Source organism: Petromyzon marinus (genome assembly GCF_048934315.1).
Source record: "Petromyzon marinus isolate PM22_M1 ecotype Great Lakes invasive population chromosome 70 unlocalized genomic scaffold, UKy_Petmar_22M1.pri1.0 chr70_unloc.4, whole genome shotgun sequence".
NCBI classification, from domain to species: Eukaryota; Metazoa; Chordata; class Hyperoartia; order Petromyzontiformes; family Petromyzontidae; genus Petromyzon; species Petromyzon marinus.
In genome coordinates, this window is record NW_027422606.1 from 700,522 (window position 1) to 719,497 (window position 18,976).

General features: G+C 52.2%; 1 protein-coding gene across 4 annotated transcripts in view; it reads left to right on the plus strand.

The window, feature by feature from the left end:
* CDC16 (cell division cycle 16) overlaps positions 1-18,976 on the plus strand; it is an 82,123-nt gene that overhangs the window by 53,743 nt on the left and 9,404 nt on the right. For all 4 annotated transcript variants that reach the window (XR_012931604.1, XM_076058372.1, XM_076058373.1 and 1 more), the window contains 5 exons: positions 3,332-3,411; positions 5,963-6,012; positions 10,990-11,063; positions 16,966-17,091; positions 17,921-18,073. Coding sequence is in view for 3 of the 4 variants with exons in the window: in XM_076058372.1 (XP_075914487.1) it covers positions 3,332-3,411; positions 5,963-6,012; positions 10,990-11,063; positions 16,966-17,091; positions 17,921-18,073 (483 nt within the window). In the remaining variant the exon portion in view is untranslated. The remainder of the gene's footprint in view (positions 1-3,331; positions 3,412-5,962; positions 6,013-10,989; positions 11,064-16,965; positions 17,092-17,920; positions 18,074-18,976) is intronic.

Below are 18,976 nucleotides of genomic sequence, written 5' to 3' on the forward strand. Positions count from 1 at the left end.
TCACACACAGACACACACACACAGACACACACACAGACACACTCACACAGAGACACAGACACACACACAGACACACACACACAGAGACACAGACACACACACACACAGACACACACAGGCACTACTACAACTGTGACTTCCCTGCCTGTTACACTCTCACATCGGCGTGTGTAACACACACACACACACAGACACACACACACACAGACACACACAGTCACACACAGTCACACACAGACACACACAGACACACACACACACAGACACACACAGACACACACAGACACACACACACATAGACACACACAGAGACACAGACACACACACACAGACACACACAGGCACTACTACAACTGTGACTTCCCTGCCTGTTACACTCTCACATCGGCGTGTGTAACACACACACAGACACAGTCACACACAGACACACACAGGCACTACTACAACTGTGACTTCCCTGCCTGTTACACTCTCACATCGGCGTGTGTAACACACACACACACACAGACACACACAGACACACACACACAGACACACACAGACACACACACAGACACTACTACAACTGTGACTTCCCTGCCTGTTACACTCTCACATCGGCGTGTGTAACACACACACACAGACACACACACAGACACACACAGACACACACACACAGACACACACAGACACACAGACAGACACTACTACAACTGTGACTTCCCTGCCTGTTACACTCTCACATCGGCGTGTGTAACACACACACACACACACAGTCACACACAGACACACAACAACAACAACAACCGCCATTCGCCACTAAGTGGCGGTGACGTCACCACGACGCTTGTGCCAGGCTATGTGCACCCTGAGGCCACGTGAAGTGTCGAACGCCCGCTGGCAGGAGGTCACGGGGCAGACCCAGGTGCCACGGGTCGACTGACTGAGATGACTGGCTGATGCACCACCTGTGCCCCCTACTGTGCCAACCTGCTGTGCTTTAGCCACCCGGCGCTCCGCTCGCTGTTGTGAGCGTCGCTCCTCCGCCCTCCGTTGTTGTTGGAGGGCGACTGCCTCCAACTGCCCAGTAGCATCCTTCACGAGCCTCCTCCACAGAGGCCGATCTTGACACCGCTGGTACCAGTCATCGGCAAGTCCACTCAGCTCCACGTCCTCCTGTACCACATCACTCCATCTCTTCTCTAGCCCGTGCCGCGCCCGCTTAGCCCCCTCAATCCGGCCAAACAAAAGCTGTTTCGGCATGCGGTGGCTGGGCATGCGGGCTACATGACCCAGCCATCGCAGCCTTGCCTGCCGGAGGAGCTCACCGATGGGACCCTGCCCAGATCTTTCAAGGATTTGTGAGCTCCTCACACAATCCAGTCTGGTTAAACCCAGGATGGATCGTAGGCAGGCCAGCCTAAATGTTTCTAACCGGCGAAGATGTTCCATTAGGGGGGTTCCACGTTTCGCAAGCGTAGAGAAGGGAGGGAATGACCGTGGCCGAGAAGACCTGAAGTTTAGTGCGGAGCGACAGACCAGGTAGCTTCCACACAGCGTTACGCAACCGATGAAAAGATATTGCCGCTCGACTGATTCGGAGTGAGACCTCTGCTGTTAAACTGGAGCCAGTCATAAGCACACTGCCCAGGTATGGGAAAACTCTCCACTCTCTCCACAACTGCCCCATCACCGATTGGGAGTTGTGGGGGTGGAGTGTCCGATGGTACAAAATACCCAGGCAGGTGCTTAGTTTTGGTGGGGCTGATGGTAAGGCCCCACCTCTTAGTGGCACGCTCCATCGGCGTGTGTAACACACACACACACACAGACACACACACAGACACACACAGACACACACACACAGACACAGTCACACACAGACACACACACAGTCACACACAGACACACACACACACACAGACACACACACAGACACTACTACAACTGTGACTTCCCTGCCTGTTACACTCTCACATCGGCGTGTGTAACACACACACACAGTCACACACAGTCACACACAGTCACACACAGACACACACAGGCACTACTACAACTGTGACTTCCCTGCCTGTTACACTCTCACATCGGCGTGTGTAACACACACACACAGACACACACACACAGTCACACACAGTCACACAGACACACACACAGACACAGTCACACACAGTCACACACAGTCACACAGACACACACACAGACACACACACACACAGTCACACACACACAGACACACACACACAGTCACAGACACACACAGACACACACAGACACACACACAGACACACACACAGGCACACACACAGACGCACAGACACACACAGACACACATACGCACACAGACACACACACACACAGACGCACGCACAGACACACACACACAGACACGCAAACAGAGACACACAGACACACGCGCAGACACACGCGCAGACACACGCGCAGACACACACACAGACACACACACAGACACACACACACACACACGGACACACACACAGACACACACACACGGACACACACACAGACACACACACACAGACACACACACACAGACACACAGTCACAGACACACAGTCACAGACACACACGGACACACGCACAGACACAATGACACAGACACACAATGACACACAGACACACACAAACAGAGACACACGCACAGACATACGCACAGACACACACGCACAGACACACACAGACACACACGCACAGACACACACACACACAGACACACAATGACACAGACACACACACAGACACACAATGACACACAGACACACACAAACAGAGACACGCACAGACATATGCACACACAGACACACACACGCACAGACACACGCACAGACACACACGCACAGACACACACACACAGACAAACACACACACAGACACACAGACACACACACAGACACACACACAGACAAACACACACACAGACAAACCACACACACAGACACACAGTCACAGACACACAGCACACACAGACACACACAGACACACACACACACCCCAGAAACAGACACACAGCACAGACACAGCACACAGACACACACAGACACACACACAGACACACACACACAGACAAACACACAGACACACACACAGACAAACACACACACAGACACACACAGACACACACGCACACACAAACAGGACTACCAGCCAGGCGTGGTGCTGGCCACCCACCCCCTCGTGTGCCACAGTGCCTGCTGTCACAGGGCCTGCTGTCACAGTGCCTGCTGTCACAGGCACTGCCACGAACAGCACACTGCCACGAACAGCACTTGCCCCAACAGTCTGGTAGAAGCTACACGGGGGTTCTTCGCCTTTGTGCCGTGCGTCCACGCAGGATCATGAGCAAGGACCCCTACCACTCCTCCTGCCTGCCCATCCACATCGGAGTCCTTGTGGAACTCTGCAAGACTAATGGTGCGTCACCACTATGAGATGTTGACTGCCTCGCCCGGTGTACAGGAGGAGGTCGTTTGCTTGTTCTGTCTCTCTGTATGCTGTTAATACAGCTAATGTTAATACTACCGCTACTGCTGTTAATACAGCTACTGTTAATACTACTACTATTGCTGTTAATACAGCTACTGTTAATACTACTACTACTGCTGTTAATACTACTGTTAATACTACTACTGCTGTTAATACAGCTACTACTGTTAATACCACTGTTAATACTACTACTACTGTTAATACTACTACTGTTAATACTACTACTGTTAATACTACTACTGCTGTTAATACAGCTACTGTCAATACTACTACTACTGCTGTTAATACAGCTACTGTTAATACTTCTACTGCTGCTACTGTTAATACTTCTACTACTGCTGCTACTGTTAATACTACTACTGTTAATACTACTGTTAATACTACTACTACTGCTGCTGTTTATACTACTGTTAATACTACTGCTACTGCTGTTAATACAGCTACTGTTAATACTACTACTGCTGTTAATACTACTGTTAATACTACTACTACTGCTGCTACTGTTAATACTACTACTACTGCTGCTACTGTTAATACTACTGCTGCTGTTAATACTACTGTTAATACTACTACTACTGTTAATACTGCTACTGTTAATACTACCGCTACTGCTGTTACTGTTAATACTACTACTGTTAATACTACTACTGTTAATACTACTACTACTGCTGCTGTTTATACTACTGTTAATACTACTACTGCTGTTAATACAGCTACTGTTAATACTACTACTGCTGCTACTGTTAATACTACTACTACTACTGCTGTTTAATACTACTGTTAATACTACTACTATTAATACTACTACTGTTAATACTTCTACTACTACTACTGTTAATACTACTGCTGTTCATACTACTACTGTTAATACTACTACTACTGTTATTACTACTACTGTTAATACTACTGTTAATACTGCTACTGCTGGTAATACTACTAGTGTTAATACTACTGCTGTTAATACTACTTCTGTTAATACTACTACTGTTAATACTACTGCTGTTAATACTACTACTGTTAATACTACTACTACTGTTAATACTACTACTGTTAATACTACTACTGTTAATACTACTACTGTTAATACTACTACTGTTAATACTACTACTATTACTGCTGCTACTACTGCTGCTACTACTACTGCTACTACTGCTGCTACTACTGCTACTACTACTGCTACTACTACTGCTGCTGCTACTACTACTGCTACTACTGTTAATACTACTACTATGTTAATACTACTACTATTAATGCTGCTACTACTGCTGCTGCTGCTACTGCTGCTACTACTGCTGCTGCTGCTACTGCTGCTACTGCTGCTACTACTGCTGCTACTACTGCTACTACTACTGCTACTACTACTGCTACTACTGCTGCTACTACTGCTACTGCTGCTACTACTGCTGCTGCTACTACTGCTGCTACTACTGCTACTACTGCTGCTACTACTGCTGCTACTACTACTACTTCTGCTACTACTGCTGCTAATACTGCTGCTACTACTACTACTACACCTACTACTGCTACTACTACTGCTGCTGCTACTACTGCTGCTGCTACTACTGCTACTACATCTACTACTGCTGCTTATACTGCTACTACTGCTACTACACCTACTACTGCTGCTTATACTGCTACTACTGCTGTTACTGCTGCTACTCGAGTTTACCTGGTATGATAAAACGAAAGTACTCTTTAGGTGATGTGTTTACATATCCTATACCTTGCACTCCTATCGTGGTTGTGAGAATTGTCGTTGTCTGACCCTGTGCCCCTTACTGGAACATCTCGTGGCAAAGAGCTTCGTAGCTTTTTGGATTTCCTCCTGTTGCAGTCTAAATGAATATTCTTATTCTGAATGTTAATATTAATAATAACCACTGCTCTTGTTGATGTTGTTGATGTTAGTGTTGTTGATGATATTGTTGATGATGTTGATATTAATGTTGTTGATGATGATATTGTTGATGGTGTTGTTGATGTTGATATCGTTGTTATTGTTGATGATATTGTTGTTGATGTTGTTGATGATGTTGATGTTAATGTTGTTGATGTTGTTGATGATGCTATTGTTGATGTTGATGGTGTTGTTGATGTTGATATCGTTGTTATTGTTGATGATATTGTTGTTGATGATATTGTTGTTGATGTTGTTGATGATATTGTTGTTGATGATATTGTTGTTGTTGATGATATTGTTGTTGATATCGTTGTATTGTTGATGATACTGTTGTTGATGTTGTTGATGTTGTTGTTGATGTTGATGATATTGTTGATGTTGATATCGTTGTTATTGTTGATAATATTGTTGTTGATGTTGTTGATGTTAATGTTGTTGATATTGTTGATGTTGATGGTGTTGTTGATATTGATATCGTTATTATTGTTGATGATATTGTTGTTGATGATATTGTTGTTGATGTTGTTGTTGATGTTGATGATATTGTTGTTGATGATGTTGTTGTTGTTGTTGTTTCAGAGTTGTTCTATTTGTCTCACAAGCTCGTGGACCTTTACCCTGCAAACTCAGTGAGTAGCTCCTCACACACTCACTCACTTACTTACACACTTACACACAATCACTCACACATTCACACACTCACTCACACACTCACACTATCATCACACACTTACACACTTTCATCACACACTCACACACACACACTCACACTCACACACTCACACATACTTACACACTCACACACTCACACACACTCACACACACACACACTCACACTCACTCACACACTCTACACACTCACTCACTCACCACACTCACTCACACACTCACACACTTACACACTCACTCACACACTCACACACTTACACACTCACACACTCACTCACACACTCACACACTTACACACTCACTCACACACTCACTTACACACTTACACACTCACTCACACACTCACACACTTACACACTCACACACTCACTCACACACACACACTCACTCACTCACCTCACTCCACTCACACACTCACTCACACACTTACACACTCACTCACACACTTACACACTCACCCACTCACTCACACACTTACACACTCACTCACTCACACACTCACTCACCTACACACTCACTCACACACTCACACACTCACTCACACACTTACACACTCACTCACACACTTACACACTCACCCACTCACTCACTCACACACTTACACACTCACTCACACACTCACTCACCTACACACTCACTCACACACTCACACACTTACTCACTCACACACGCACACACTCACACACTTACTCACTCACACACTCACACACTCACTCACACACTCACACACTCACTCACTCACACACTCACACACTTACTCACACACTCACACACTTACTCACTCACACACTCACTCACACACTCACACACTCACTCACTCACAGACTCACACACTTACTCACTCACATACTCACACACTCACTCACACACTGACACACTCACACACTCCACACTTACACACTCACACACTCACACACTCACTCACACACACACTCACTCACACACTTACACACTCACACACTCACACACTCACTCACACACACACTCACTCACACACTCACTCACTCACACTCACACACTCACTCACACACTTACACACTCACTCACACACTTACACACTCACCCACTCACTCACTCACACACTTACACACTCACTCACTCACACACTCACACACTCACTCACCTACACACTCACTCACACACTCACACACTCACTCACACACTTACACACTCACTCACACACTTACACACTCACCCACTCACTCACTCACACACTTACACACTCACTCACACACTCACTCACCTACACACTAACTCACACACTCACACACTCACTCACCTACACGCTCACTCACACACTCACACACTCACTCACACACTCACTTACACACTTACACACTCACACACTCACACACTCACTCACACACTTACACACTCACTCACTCACACACTCACTCACTCACTCACACACTTACACACTCACTCACACACTCACTCACACACTTACACACTCACTCACACACTTACACACTCACCCACTCACTCACACAATTACAGACTCACTCACACACTTACACACTCACCCACTCACTCACTCACACACTTACACACTCACTCACACACTCACACACTCACTCACCTACACACTCACACACTCACTCACCTACACACTCACTCACACACTCACACACTCACACACTCACTCACTCACACACTCACACACTCACACACTTACTCACACACTCACACACTTACTCACTCACACACTCACACACTCACTCACACACTCACTCACTCACACACTCACACACTTACTCACTCACACACTCACACACTCACTCACACACTCACACTGACACACTCACTCACTCACACACTTACACACTCACTCACTTACACACTCACACACTCACACACTCACTCACACACTCACTCACTCACACTCACACACTCACTCACACACTTACACACTCACTCACACACTTACACACTCACCCACTCACTCACTCACACACTTACACACTCACTCACACACTCACTCACCTACACACTCACTCACACACTCACACACTCAGTCACCTACACACTCACTCACACACTCACACACTCACTCACACACTCACTCACACACTTACACACTCACTCACACACTCACTCACACACTCACACACTCACTCACACACTTACACACTCACTCACTCACACACTCACACACTCACTCACACACTTACACACTCACACACTCATACACTCACACACTCACTCACACACTTACACACTCACTCACACACTCACACACTCACTCAAACACTCACTCACTCACACACTCACCCACTCACTCGCACACTCACTCAACCACTCACTCGCCCACCCACTCACTCGCCCACCCACTCACTTGCCCACCCTTTCACCGACCCACCAACTCACCCACCCACTCACTCAACCACTCACCCACCAACTCACCCACCCACTCAACCATTCACTCGGTAACTCGTCCAACCGCCCACCCACCCACTTGCCCACCCACCAAGCCAACCACCCACCAAATCACCCGCCCACTCACCAACTCCCCCACCCACTCACCAACTCACCCACCAACGTTCCCACCCACTCACCAACTCACCCACCCACTCACCAACTCACCAACTCGCCCACCCACCCACTCACCAACTCACCCACCCACTCACCAACTCACCCACCCACTCACCAACTCACCCACCCACTCACCAACTCACCCACCCACTCACCAACTCACCCACCCACTCGCCCACCCACCCACTCACCAACTCACCCACCCACCAACTCACCCACCCACTCACCAACTCATCCACCCACTCACCAACTCACCAACCCACTCACCAACTCACCCACCAACTCACCCACCCACTCACCAACTCACCCACCCACACACTCGCCCACTCACTCACCAACTCACCCACCCACCCACTCACCCACCCACTCACCAACTCACCCACCCACTCACCAACCCACCCACCCACTCACCAACTCACCCACCCACCAACTTACACACCCACCCACCAACTCACCACCCACTCACCAACTCACCCACCAACGTTCCCACCCACTCACCAACTCACCCACCCACTCACTCACCAACTCACCCACTCGCCCACCCACCCACTCACCAACTCAACCACCCACCCACCAACTCACCCACTCGCCCACCCACCCACTCACCAACTCACCCACCAACTCACCCACCAACTCACCAACTCACCCACCCACTCACCAACTCATCCACCCACCAACTCACCACCCACTCACCAACTCACCAACTCACCCACCCACTCACCCACCCACTCACCAACTCACCCACTCCCCCCACTCACCAACTCACCCACCAACTTACACACCCACTCACCAACTCACCCACCCACTCACCAACTCACCCACCCACTCACTCACCAACTCACCCACTCGCCCACCCACCCACTCACCAACTCACCCACCAACTCACCCACCCACTCACCAACGCATCCACCCACTCACCAACTCACCCACCCACCAACTCACCCACACACTCACCAACTCATCCACCCACTCACCAACTCACCCACCCACTCACCAACTCACCCACCAACCCACTCGCCCACTCACCCACTTACCCACTCGCCCATTCACCAACTCACCCACCCACCCACTCACCAACTCACCCACCCACTCACCAACTCACCCACCCACTCGCCCACTCACCCACTCACCAACTCACCCACCCACTCACCAACTCATCCACCCACTCACCAACTCATCCACCCACTCACCAACTCACCAACCCACTCACCAACTCACCCACCCACCAACTCACCCACCCACTCACCAACTCACCCACACACCCACTCGCCAACTCACCCACCCACACACTCGCCCACTCACCCACTCACCAACTCACCCACCCACCCCAACTTACCCACCCACTCACCAACTCACCCACCCACTCACTCACCCACTCGCCCACCCACTCACCAACTCACCCACCCACCAACTCACCCACCCACTCACCAACTCATCCACCCACTCACCAACTCACCCACCCACTCACCAACTCACCCACCAACCCACTCGCCCACTCACCCACTCACCAACTCACCCACCCACTCACCCACCCACCCACCCACTCACCAACTCACCCACTCGCCCACCCACTCACCAACTCACCCACTCGCCCACCCACTCACCAACTCACCCACCCACCAACTCACCCACCCACTCATCAACTCACCCACCCACTCACCATCTCACCCACCAACTCACCCACTTACCCACCAACTCACCCACCCACTCACCAACTCACCCACCCACTCGCCCACTCACCAATTCACCCACCCACTCACCCACTCACCCACCCACCCACTCACCAACTCACCCACCCACTCACCAACTCACCCACCCACCAACTCACCCACCCACTTACCAACACACCCTCCCACCCACCCACTCACCAACTTGCCCACCCACCCACCAATTCACCAACCCACTCACCAACTCACCCACCCACCAACTCACCCACCCACTCACTCATCCACTCACCAACTCACCCACCAACTCACCCACCAACTCACCCTCCCACTCGCCCACCCACCCACTCACCAACTCACCCACCCACTCACCAACTCACCCACCCACTCGCCCACCCACGCACTCACCCACTCGCCCACCCACTCACCAACTCACCCACCCACCAACTCACCCACCCACTCATCAACTCACCCACCACTCACCATCTCACCCACCAACTCACCCACCTACCCACCAACTCACCTACCCACTCACCAACTCACCCACCCACCCACTCGCCCACTCACCAACTCACCCACCCACTCACCAACTCACCCACCAACTCACCCACCCACTCACCAACTCACCCACCAACTCACCCACCCACTCACCAACTCACCCAACCACCCACCAACTCACCCACCCACCCACTCACCAACTCACCCACCTACTCTGGTCTCTCTCTCCCTTCCCCGTGCCAGGTCTCGTGGTTTGCTGTCGGCTGCTATTACCTGGTCATTGGGCAGAAGAACGAACACGCCCGCAGATACCTCAGGTTAGGATGCGGTGCACCTAGCCTGGCACCGTAGTCACGTCCACCGCCACTTGGTGGAGGCACGGGCGCGTGGTGGAAATGCTTGCGCCTCACAGCCTTAAGGGTCTGGGTTCGATTCCCACCTTTGTGTGCGCGCAGTTTGTATGCTCCCTCTGTGCGAGCGTGAGTGGGTGCTCGCTAGCAGCAGTGTGTGGGTGGGTGGGTGAGTGGGTGGGTCAGTGTGTGGGTGGGTGAGTGGGTGGGTCAGTGTGTGGGTGGGTGAGTGTGTGGGTCAGTGTGTGGGTGGGTGAGTGTGTGGGTGAGTGGGTGGGTCAGTGTGTGGGTGGGTGAGTGTGTGGGTGAGTGGGTGGGTCAGTGTGTGGGTCAGTGTGTGGGTGTGTGAGTGGGTGGGTCAGTGTGTGGGTGTGTGTGTGGGTGAGTGGGTGGGTGAGTGGGTGGGTCAGTGTGTGGGTGTGTGTGTGGGTGGGTGAGTAGGTGTGTGAGTGTGTGTGTGGGTGGGTAGGTGTGTGAGTGGGTGGGTGAGTAGGTGTGTGGGTGAGTGGGTGGGTGTGTGGTTGAATGTGTGGGTGGGTGTGTGAGTGTGTGGGTGGGTTTGTGGGTGTGTGGTTAGCTGAGTGGTTGAGTTTGTCTGTGTGTGTGTGTGGGTGGGTGTGTGTGTGGGTGTGTGTGGGTGGGTGAGTATGTAGGTGGGTGTTTGGTTGAGTGGGTGGGTGTGTGGGTGGGTGTGTGGGTGGGTGTGTGTGGATGGGTGTGTGTGTCCGTGGGTGGGTGGGTGTGTGGTTGAGTGTATGGGTGGGTGTGTGAGTATGTGGGTGGGTGTGTGCGTGGGTTTGTGGGTGTGTGGTTGGGTGAGTGGGTGTGTGGGTGGGGTGGATGGGTGTGTGGGTGGGTGAGTGTGTGTGTGTGTGTGGGTGGGGAGGATGGGTGTGTGGGTAGGTGAGTAAGGTGTGTGGGTGAGTGGGTGGGTGTGTGGTTGAGTGTATGGGTGGGTGTGTGAGTATGTGGGTGGGTGTGTGGGTGGGTTTGTGGGTGTGTGGTTGGGTGAGTGGGTGTGTGGGTGTGTGGGTGGGGTGGATGGGTGTGTGGGTGGGTGAGTGTGTGTGTGTGTATGTGGGTGGGGAGGATGGGTGTGTGGGTGGGTGAGTAAGGTGTGTGGGTGGGTGGGTGTGTGTGGGCGGGGTGGGTGGGTCAGTGGGTGTGTGGTTGGGTGAGTAGGTGTGTGGGTGAGTGGGGTGAGTCGGTGTGTGGGTGTGTGGGTGATTAGGGTGAGTAGGTGTGTCGGTGTGTGGGTGAGTGCGGTGAGTATGTGTGGGTGTGTGTGGGTCAGTATGTGTGTGTGTGGGTGGGTGTGTGGGTATGTGGTTGGGTGAGTATGTGTGTGGGTGTGTGGTTGGGTGAGTAGGTGTGTGGGTGAGTGGGTTGAGTAGTTGTGTGGGTGAGTGGGGTGGGTGGGTGAGTGGGTGGGTGAGTAGGTGTGTGGGTGGGTTGGTGAGTAGGTGTGTGGGTGAGTAGATGGGTGGGTGAGTAGATGGGTGTGTGGTTGTGTGGGTGTGTGGGGTGGGTGGATATGTGGGTGGGTGAGTAGATGTGTGGGTGGGTGGGTGGGTGAGTAGATGGGTGAGTAGGTGTGTGGGTTAGTGAGTGGGTGAGTAGATGGGTGAGTGGGTGTGTGGGTGAGTGAGTGGGTGTTTGGGTTGGGTGAGTGGGTGTGTGGGTGGGGTGGATGGGTGTGTGGGTGGGTGAGTGTGTGTGTGTGTGTGGGTGGGGAGGATGGGTGTGTGGGTGGGTGAGTAAGGTGTGTGGGTGAGTGGGTGGGTGTGTGGGTGTGTGGGTGGGTGTGGTGTGGTGTGTGGTGGGTGTGTGGTGTGTGTGGTTGGGTGAGTGGGTGTGTGGGTGTGTGGGTGGGGTGGATGGGTGTGTGGGTGGGTGAGTGTGTGTGTGTGTATGTGGGTGGGGGGATGGGTGTGTGGGTGGGTGAGTAAGGTGTGTGGGTGGGTGGGTGGTGTGTGGGCGGGGTGGGTGGGTCAGTGGGTGTGTGGTTGGGTGAGTAGGTGTGTGGGTGAGTGGGGTGAGTCGGTGTGTGGGTGTGTGGGTGATTAGGGTGAGTAGGTGTGTCGGTGTGTGGGTGAGTGCGGTGAGTATGTGTGGGTGTGTGTGGGTCAGTATGTGTGTGTGTGGGTGGGTGTGTGGGTATGTGGTTGGGTGAGTATGTGTGTGGGTGTGTGGTTGGGTGAGTAGGTGTGTGGGTGAGTGGGTTGAGTAGTTGTGTGGGTGAGTGGGGTGGGTGGGTGAGTGGGTGGGTGAGTAGGTGTGTGGGTGGGTTGGTGAGTAGGTGTGTGGGTGAGTAGATGGGTGGGTGAGTAGATGGGTGTGTGGTTGTGTGGGTGTGTGGGGTGGGTGGGTATGTGGGTGGGTGAGTAGATGTGTGGGTGGGTGGGTGGGTGAGTAGATGGGTGAGTAGGTGTGTGGGTTAGTGAGTGGGTGAGTAGATGGGTGAGTGGGTGTGTGGGTGAGTGAGTGGGTGTGTGGTTGGGTGAGTGAGTGGGTGTGTGGTTGGGTGAGTGAGTGAGTGAGTGTGTGTGTGGGTGAGTAAGGTGGGTGGGTGGTGGGTGAGTGAGTAAGTGAGTGTGTGGGTGGGTGAGTGAGTGTGGGTGAGTGAGTGAGTGTGTGTGTGGTGAGTAAGGTGGGCGGGTGTGTGTGTGGGTGTGTGGTGAGCAGGTAGGCAGGTGGGAGAGCGAGTGACTTAGCGAATGATTGATTGAGCGAGCGAACGGGCAAACGAGCGAGAGCCTAATGGAGTGTGAGTGATTGAGTGATTGAGCGAGCGAGAGTCTGATGGAGTGTGAGTGATTGAGTGATTGTCTGGGTGAGCGAGTGAGAGACTGATGGAGTGTGAGTGATTGAGTGATTGTCTGGGTGAGCGAGTGAGAGACTGATGGAGTGCGAGTGATTGAGTGATTGACTGAGTGAGAGACTGAGTGAGAGACTGAGTGAGAGACTGAGTGAGAGAGTGACTGATGGAGTGATTGAGCGATTGACTGAGCGAGAGAGCGGGTGAGCGGGTGAGTGAGCGAGAGACTGATGGAGTGTGATTGTGAGTGATTGAGTGATTGACTGAGTGAGCGAGAGACTGATGGAGTGTGATTGTGAGTGATTGAGTGATTGACTGAGCGAGTGAGTGACTGATGGAGTGATTGAGTGATTGTCTGGGTGAGCGAGTGAGTGACTGATGGAGTGATTGAGTGATTGTCTGAATGAGTGAGTGACTGATGGAGTGATTGAGTGATTGTCTGAGTGAGTGAGCGAGTGAGAGACTGATGGAGTGATTAAGTGATTGACTGAGTGAGTGAGCGAGTGACTGATGGAGTGATTGAGTGATTGTCTGGGTGAGCGAGTGAGTGACTGATGGAGTGATTGAGTGATTGACTGAGTGAGTGAGAGACTGATGGAGTGATTGAGTGATTAACTGAGTGAGCGAGTGAGAGACTGATGGAGTGATTGAGTGATTGTCTAATTGAGTGAGTGAGTGACTGATGGAGTGATTGAGTGATTGTCTGGATGAGCGAGTGAGTGACTGATGGAGTGATTGAGTGATTGTCTGAGTGAGCGAGTGAGTGACTGATGGAGTGATTGAGTGATTGTCTGGGTGAGCGAGCTAGTGAGTGACTGATGGAGTGATTGACTGAGTGATTGTCTGGGTGAGCGAGTGAGTGAGTGATGGACTGATTGAGTGATTGTCTGAGTGAGTGAGCTAGTGAGTGACTGATGGAGTGATTGACTGAGTGATTGTCTGAGTGAGTGAGTGAGCTAGTGAGTGACTGATGGAGTGATTGAGTGATTGACTGAGTGAGTGAGTGATTGATGGAGTGATTGTCTGAGTGAGTGAGCGAGAGACTGATGGAGTGTGAGTGTGAGTGATTGACTGAGTGAGTGAGTGATTGAGTGATTGTCTGAGTGAGTGAGTGACTGAGTGAGTGTGAGTGTGAGTGATTGTCTGAGTGAGTGAGTGATGGAGTGATTGAGTGATTGAGTGAGTGAGTGAGTGATGGAGTGTGAGTGATTGTCTGAGTGAGTGAGTGACTGATGGAGTGATGGAGTGATTGTCTGAGTGAGTGACTGATGGAGTGATTGAGTGATTGTCTGAGTGAGTGAGTGATGGAGTGATTGAGTGATTGTCTGAGTGAGTGAGTGATGGAGTGTGAGTGTGAGTGATTGTCTGAGTGAGTGAGCTAGTGAGTGATGGAGTGATTGAGTGATTGTCTGGGTCAGTGAGAGACTGATGGAGTGTGAGTGTGAGTGATTGTCTGAGTGAGTGAGCTAGTGAGTGATGGAGTGATTGAGTGATTGTCTGAGTGAGTGAGTGAGTGATGGAGTGTGAGTGATTGTCTGAGTGAGTGAGTGAGTGACTGATGGAGTGTGAGTGATTGTCTGAGTGAGTGAGCGAGTGAGTGATGGAGTGATTGTCTGAGTGAGTGAGTGAGTGACTGATGGAGTGATTGAGTGATTGTCTGAGTGAGTGACCTAGTGAGTGATGGAGTGTGAGTGATTGTCTGAGTGAGTGAGCTAGTGAGTGATGGAGTGTGAGTGTGAGTGATTGTCTGAGTGAGTGAGCTAGTGAGTGATGGAGTGTGAGTGATTGAGTGAGTGAGCTAGTGAGTGATGGAGTGTGAGTGTGAGTGATTGTCTGAGTGAGTGAGCTAGTGAGTGATGGAGTGTGAGTGATTGACTGAGTGAGTGAGTGATGGAGTGATTGAGTGATTGTCTGAGTGAGTGAGTGAGTGATGGAGTGTGAGTGATTGTCTGAGTGAGTGAGTGACTGATGGAGTGATTGAGTGATTGTCTGAGTGAGTGAGTGAGTGAGTGATGGAGTGTGAGTGATTGACTGAGTGAGTGAGTGAGTGACTGAGTGAGTGAGTGAGCGAGTGAGTGAGTGTGAGTGATTGTCTGAGTGAGTGAGTGAGCGAGTGAGTGATGGAGTGTGAGTGATTGACTGAGTGAGTGAGCTAGTGAGTGATGGAGTGTGAGTGATTGTCTGAGTGAGTGAGTGAGTGATGGAGTGATTGAGTGATTGTCTGAGTGAGTGAGTGAGTGACTGAGTGAGTGAGTGAGCGAGTGAGTGAGTGTGAGTGATTGTCTGAGTGAGTGAGTGAGCGAGTGAGTGATGGAGTGTGAGTGATTGTCTGAGTGAGTGAGCTAGTGAGTGATGGAGTGTGAAGTGTGAGTGATTGTCTGAGTGAGTGAGCTAGTGAGTGATGGAGTGTGAGTGTGAGTGATTGACTGAGTGAGTGAGTGATGGAGTGATTGAGTGATTGTCTGAGTGAGTGAGTGAGTGATGGAGTGTGAGTGATTGTCTGAGTGAGTGAGTGACTGATGGAGTGATTGAGTGATTGTCTGAGTGAGTGAGTGAGTGATGGAGTGTGAGTGATTGACTGAGTGAGTGACTGAGTGAGTGAGTGAGCGAGTGAGTGAGTGTGAGTGATTGTCTGAGTGAGTGAGTGAGCGAGTGAGTGATGGAGTGTGAGTGATTGACTGAGTGATTGTCTGAGTGAGTGAGTGACTGATGGAGTGATGGAGTGATTGTCTGAGTGAGTGAGTGAGTGACTGATGGAGTGATTGAGTGATTGAGAGACTGATGGAGTGTGAGTGATTGTCTGAGTGAGCGAGTGAGTGACTGATGGAGTGATTGAGTGATTGAGAGACTGATGGAGTGTGAGTGATTGTCTGAGTGAGTGAGCGAGTGAGTGAGTGATTGAGTGATTGTCTGAGTGAGTGAGTGACTGAGTGACTGAGTGAGTGTGAGTGATTGTCTGAGTGAGTGAGTGAGCGAGTGAGTGATGGAGTGTGAGTGATTGACTGAGTGATTGTCTGAGTGAGTGAGTGAGTGACTGCGTTCCTCCCACAGTAAGTCCACCTCTCTGGACCGCATGTTTGGCCCGGCGTGGATCGCGTTTGGCCACTCGTTTGCCGTGGAGAGTGAGCACGACCAGGCTATGGCGGCCTACTTCACCGCAGCGCAGCTCATGCGAGGGTGACTCACTCGCCCGCACGCTCACCCGCACGCTCACCCACTCGCTCACTCGCTCGCTCACCCACTCGTCCGCACGCTCACCCGCACGCTCACCCACTCGCTCGCTCGCTCACCCTCTCGCCCGCACGCTCACCCACTCACTCACCCGCACGCTCACCCGCACGCTCACCCACTCGCACGTTCAACCACTCACTCACCCGCACGCTCAACCACTCACTCACTCGCTCGCTCACCCGCACGCTCACCCGCACGCTCACCCACTCACTCGCTCGCTCACCCGCACGCTCACCCGCACGCTCACTCACTCACCCGCACTCTCACCCACTCGCTCACCCACTCACTCGCCCGCACGCTCACCCACTCGCTCACTCACCCGCACACTCAACCACTCGCCCGCACGCTCACCAGCACGCTCACCCACTTGCTCACTCACCCGCACGCTCACCCACTCGCGCACATGCTCACCCGCACGCTCACCCACTCGCGCACATGCTCACCCGCACGCTCACCCACTCGCGCACATGCTCACCCGCACGCTCAACCAGTCGCTCGCTCAATCAGCCGCACGCTCACCCACTCGCTCGCTCACTCAGCCGCACGCTCACCCACTCGCCCGCACGCTCACCCGCACGCTCACCCACTCGTACGTTCAACCACTCGCTCACTCGCTCGCTCGCTCACCCGCCACTCACCCACTCGCTCACCGACCCGCACGCTCACCCACTCGCTCACTCGCTCACCCGCACGCTCACCCACTCGCTCGCCCGCACGCTCACCCACCCACTCACCCACTCCTCCTCACCCCCACCCGCCACGCCCGCCACCCCAGGTGCCACCTGCCGCTCCTGTACATCGGCCTGGAGTACGGCCTCACCAACAATCCGCGGCTGGCCGAGCGGTTCTTCAGCAAGGCGCTGAGCATCGCCCCCGATGACCCCTTCGTGCTGCACGAGATGGGGGTCGTCGCCTTCCAGAACGAGAAGTGAGGTCACTGCAGGGGGCATGGGGTCGGGTGGGGTGGGTCTCTATGTGAGTGAGTCTGTGGGTCTCTGTGTGGTGAGTCTGTGGGTCTCTGTGTGGTGAGTCTGTGGGTCTCTGTGTGGTGAGTCTGTGGGTCTCTGTGTGGTGAGTCTGTGGGTCTCAGTGTGGTGAGTCTGTGGGTCTCTGTGTGATGAGTCTTTGGGTCTCCGTGTGAGTGAGTCTTTGGGTCTCTGTGTGGTGAGTCTGTGGGTCTCTGTGTGGTGAGTCTGTGGGTCTCTGTGTGGTGAGTCTGTGGGTCTCTGTGTGAGTCTGTGGGTCTCTGTGTGGTGAGTCTGTGGGTCTCTGTGTGATGAGTCTGTGGGTCTCTGTGTGGTGAGTCTGTGGGTCTCTGTGTGGTGAGTCTGTGGGTCTCTGTGTGGTGAGTCTGTGGGTCTATGTGGTGAGTCTGTGGGTCTCTGTGTGGTGAGTCTGTGGGTCTCTGTGTGAGTGAGTCTGTGGGTCTCTGTGTGGTGAGTCTGTGGGTCTCTGTGTGAGTCTTTGGGTCTCTGTGTGGTGAGTCTGTGGGTCTCTGTGTGATGAGTCTGTGGGTCTCTGTGTGGTGAGTCTGTGGGTCTCTGTGTGAGTCTTTGGGCCTCTGTGTGGTGAGTCTGTGGGTCTCTGTGTGATGAGTCTGTGGGTCTCTGTGTGGTGAGTCTGTGGGTCTCTGTGTGGTGAGTCTGTGGGTCACTGTGTGAGTGAGTCTGTGTCTCTATGTGGTGAGTCTGTGGGTCTCTGTGTGAGTCTGTGGGTCTCTGTGTGGTGAGTCTGTGGGTCTCTGTGTGAGTGAGTCTGTGTCTCTGTGTGGTGAGTCTGTGGGTCTCTGTGTGGTGAGTCTGTGGGTCTCTGTGTGAGTGAGTCTGTGGGT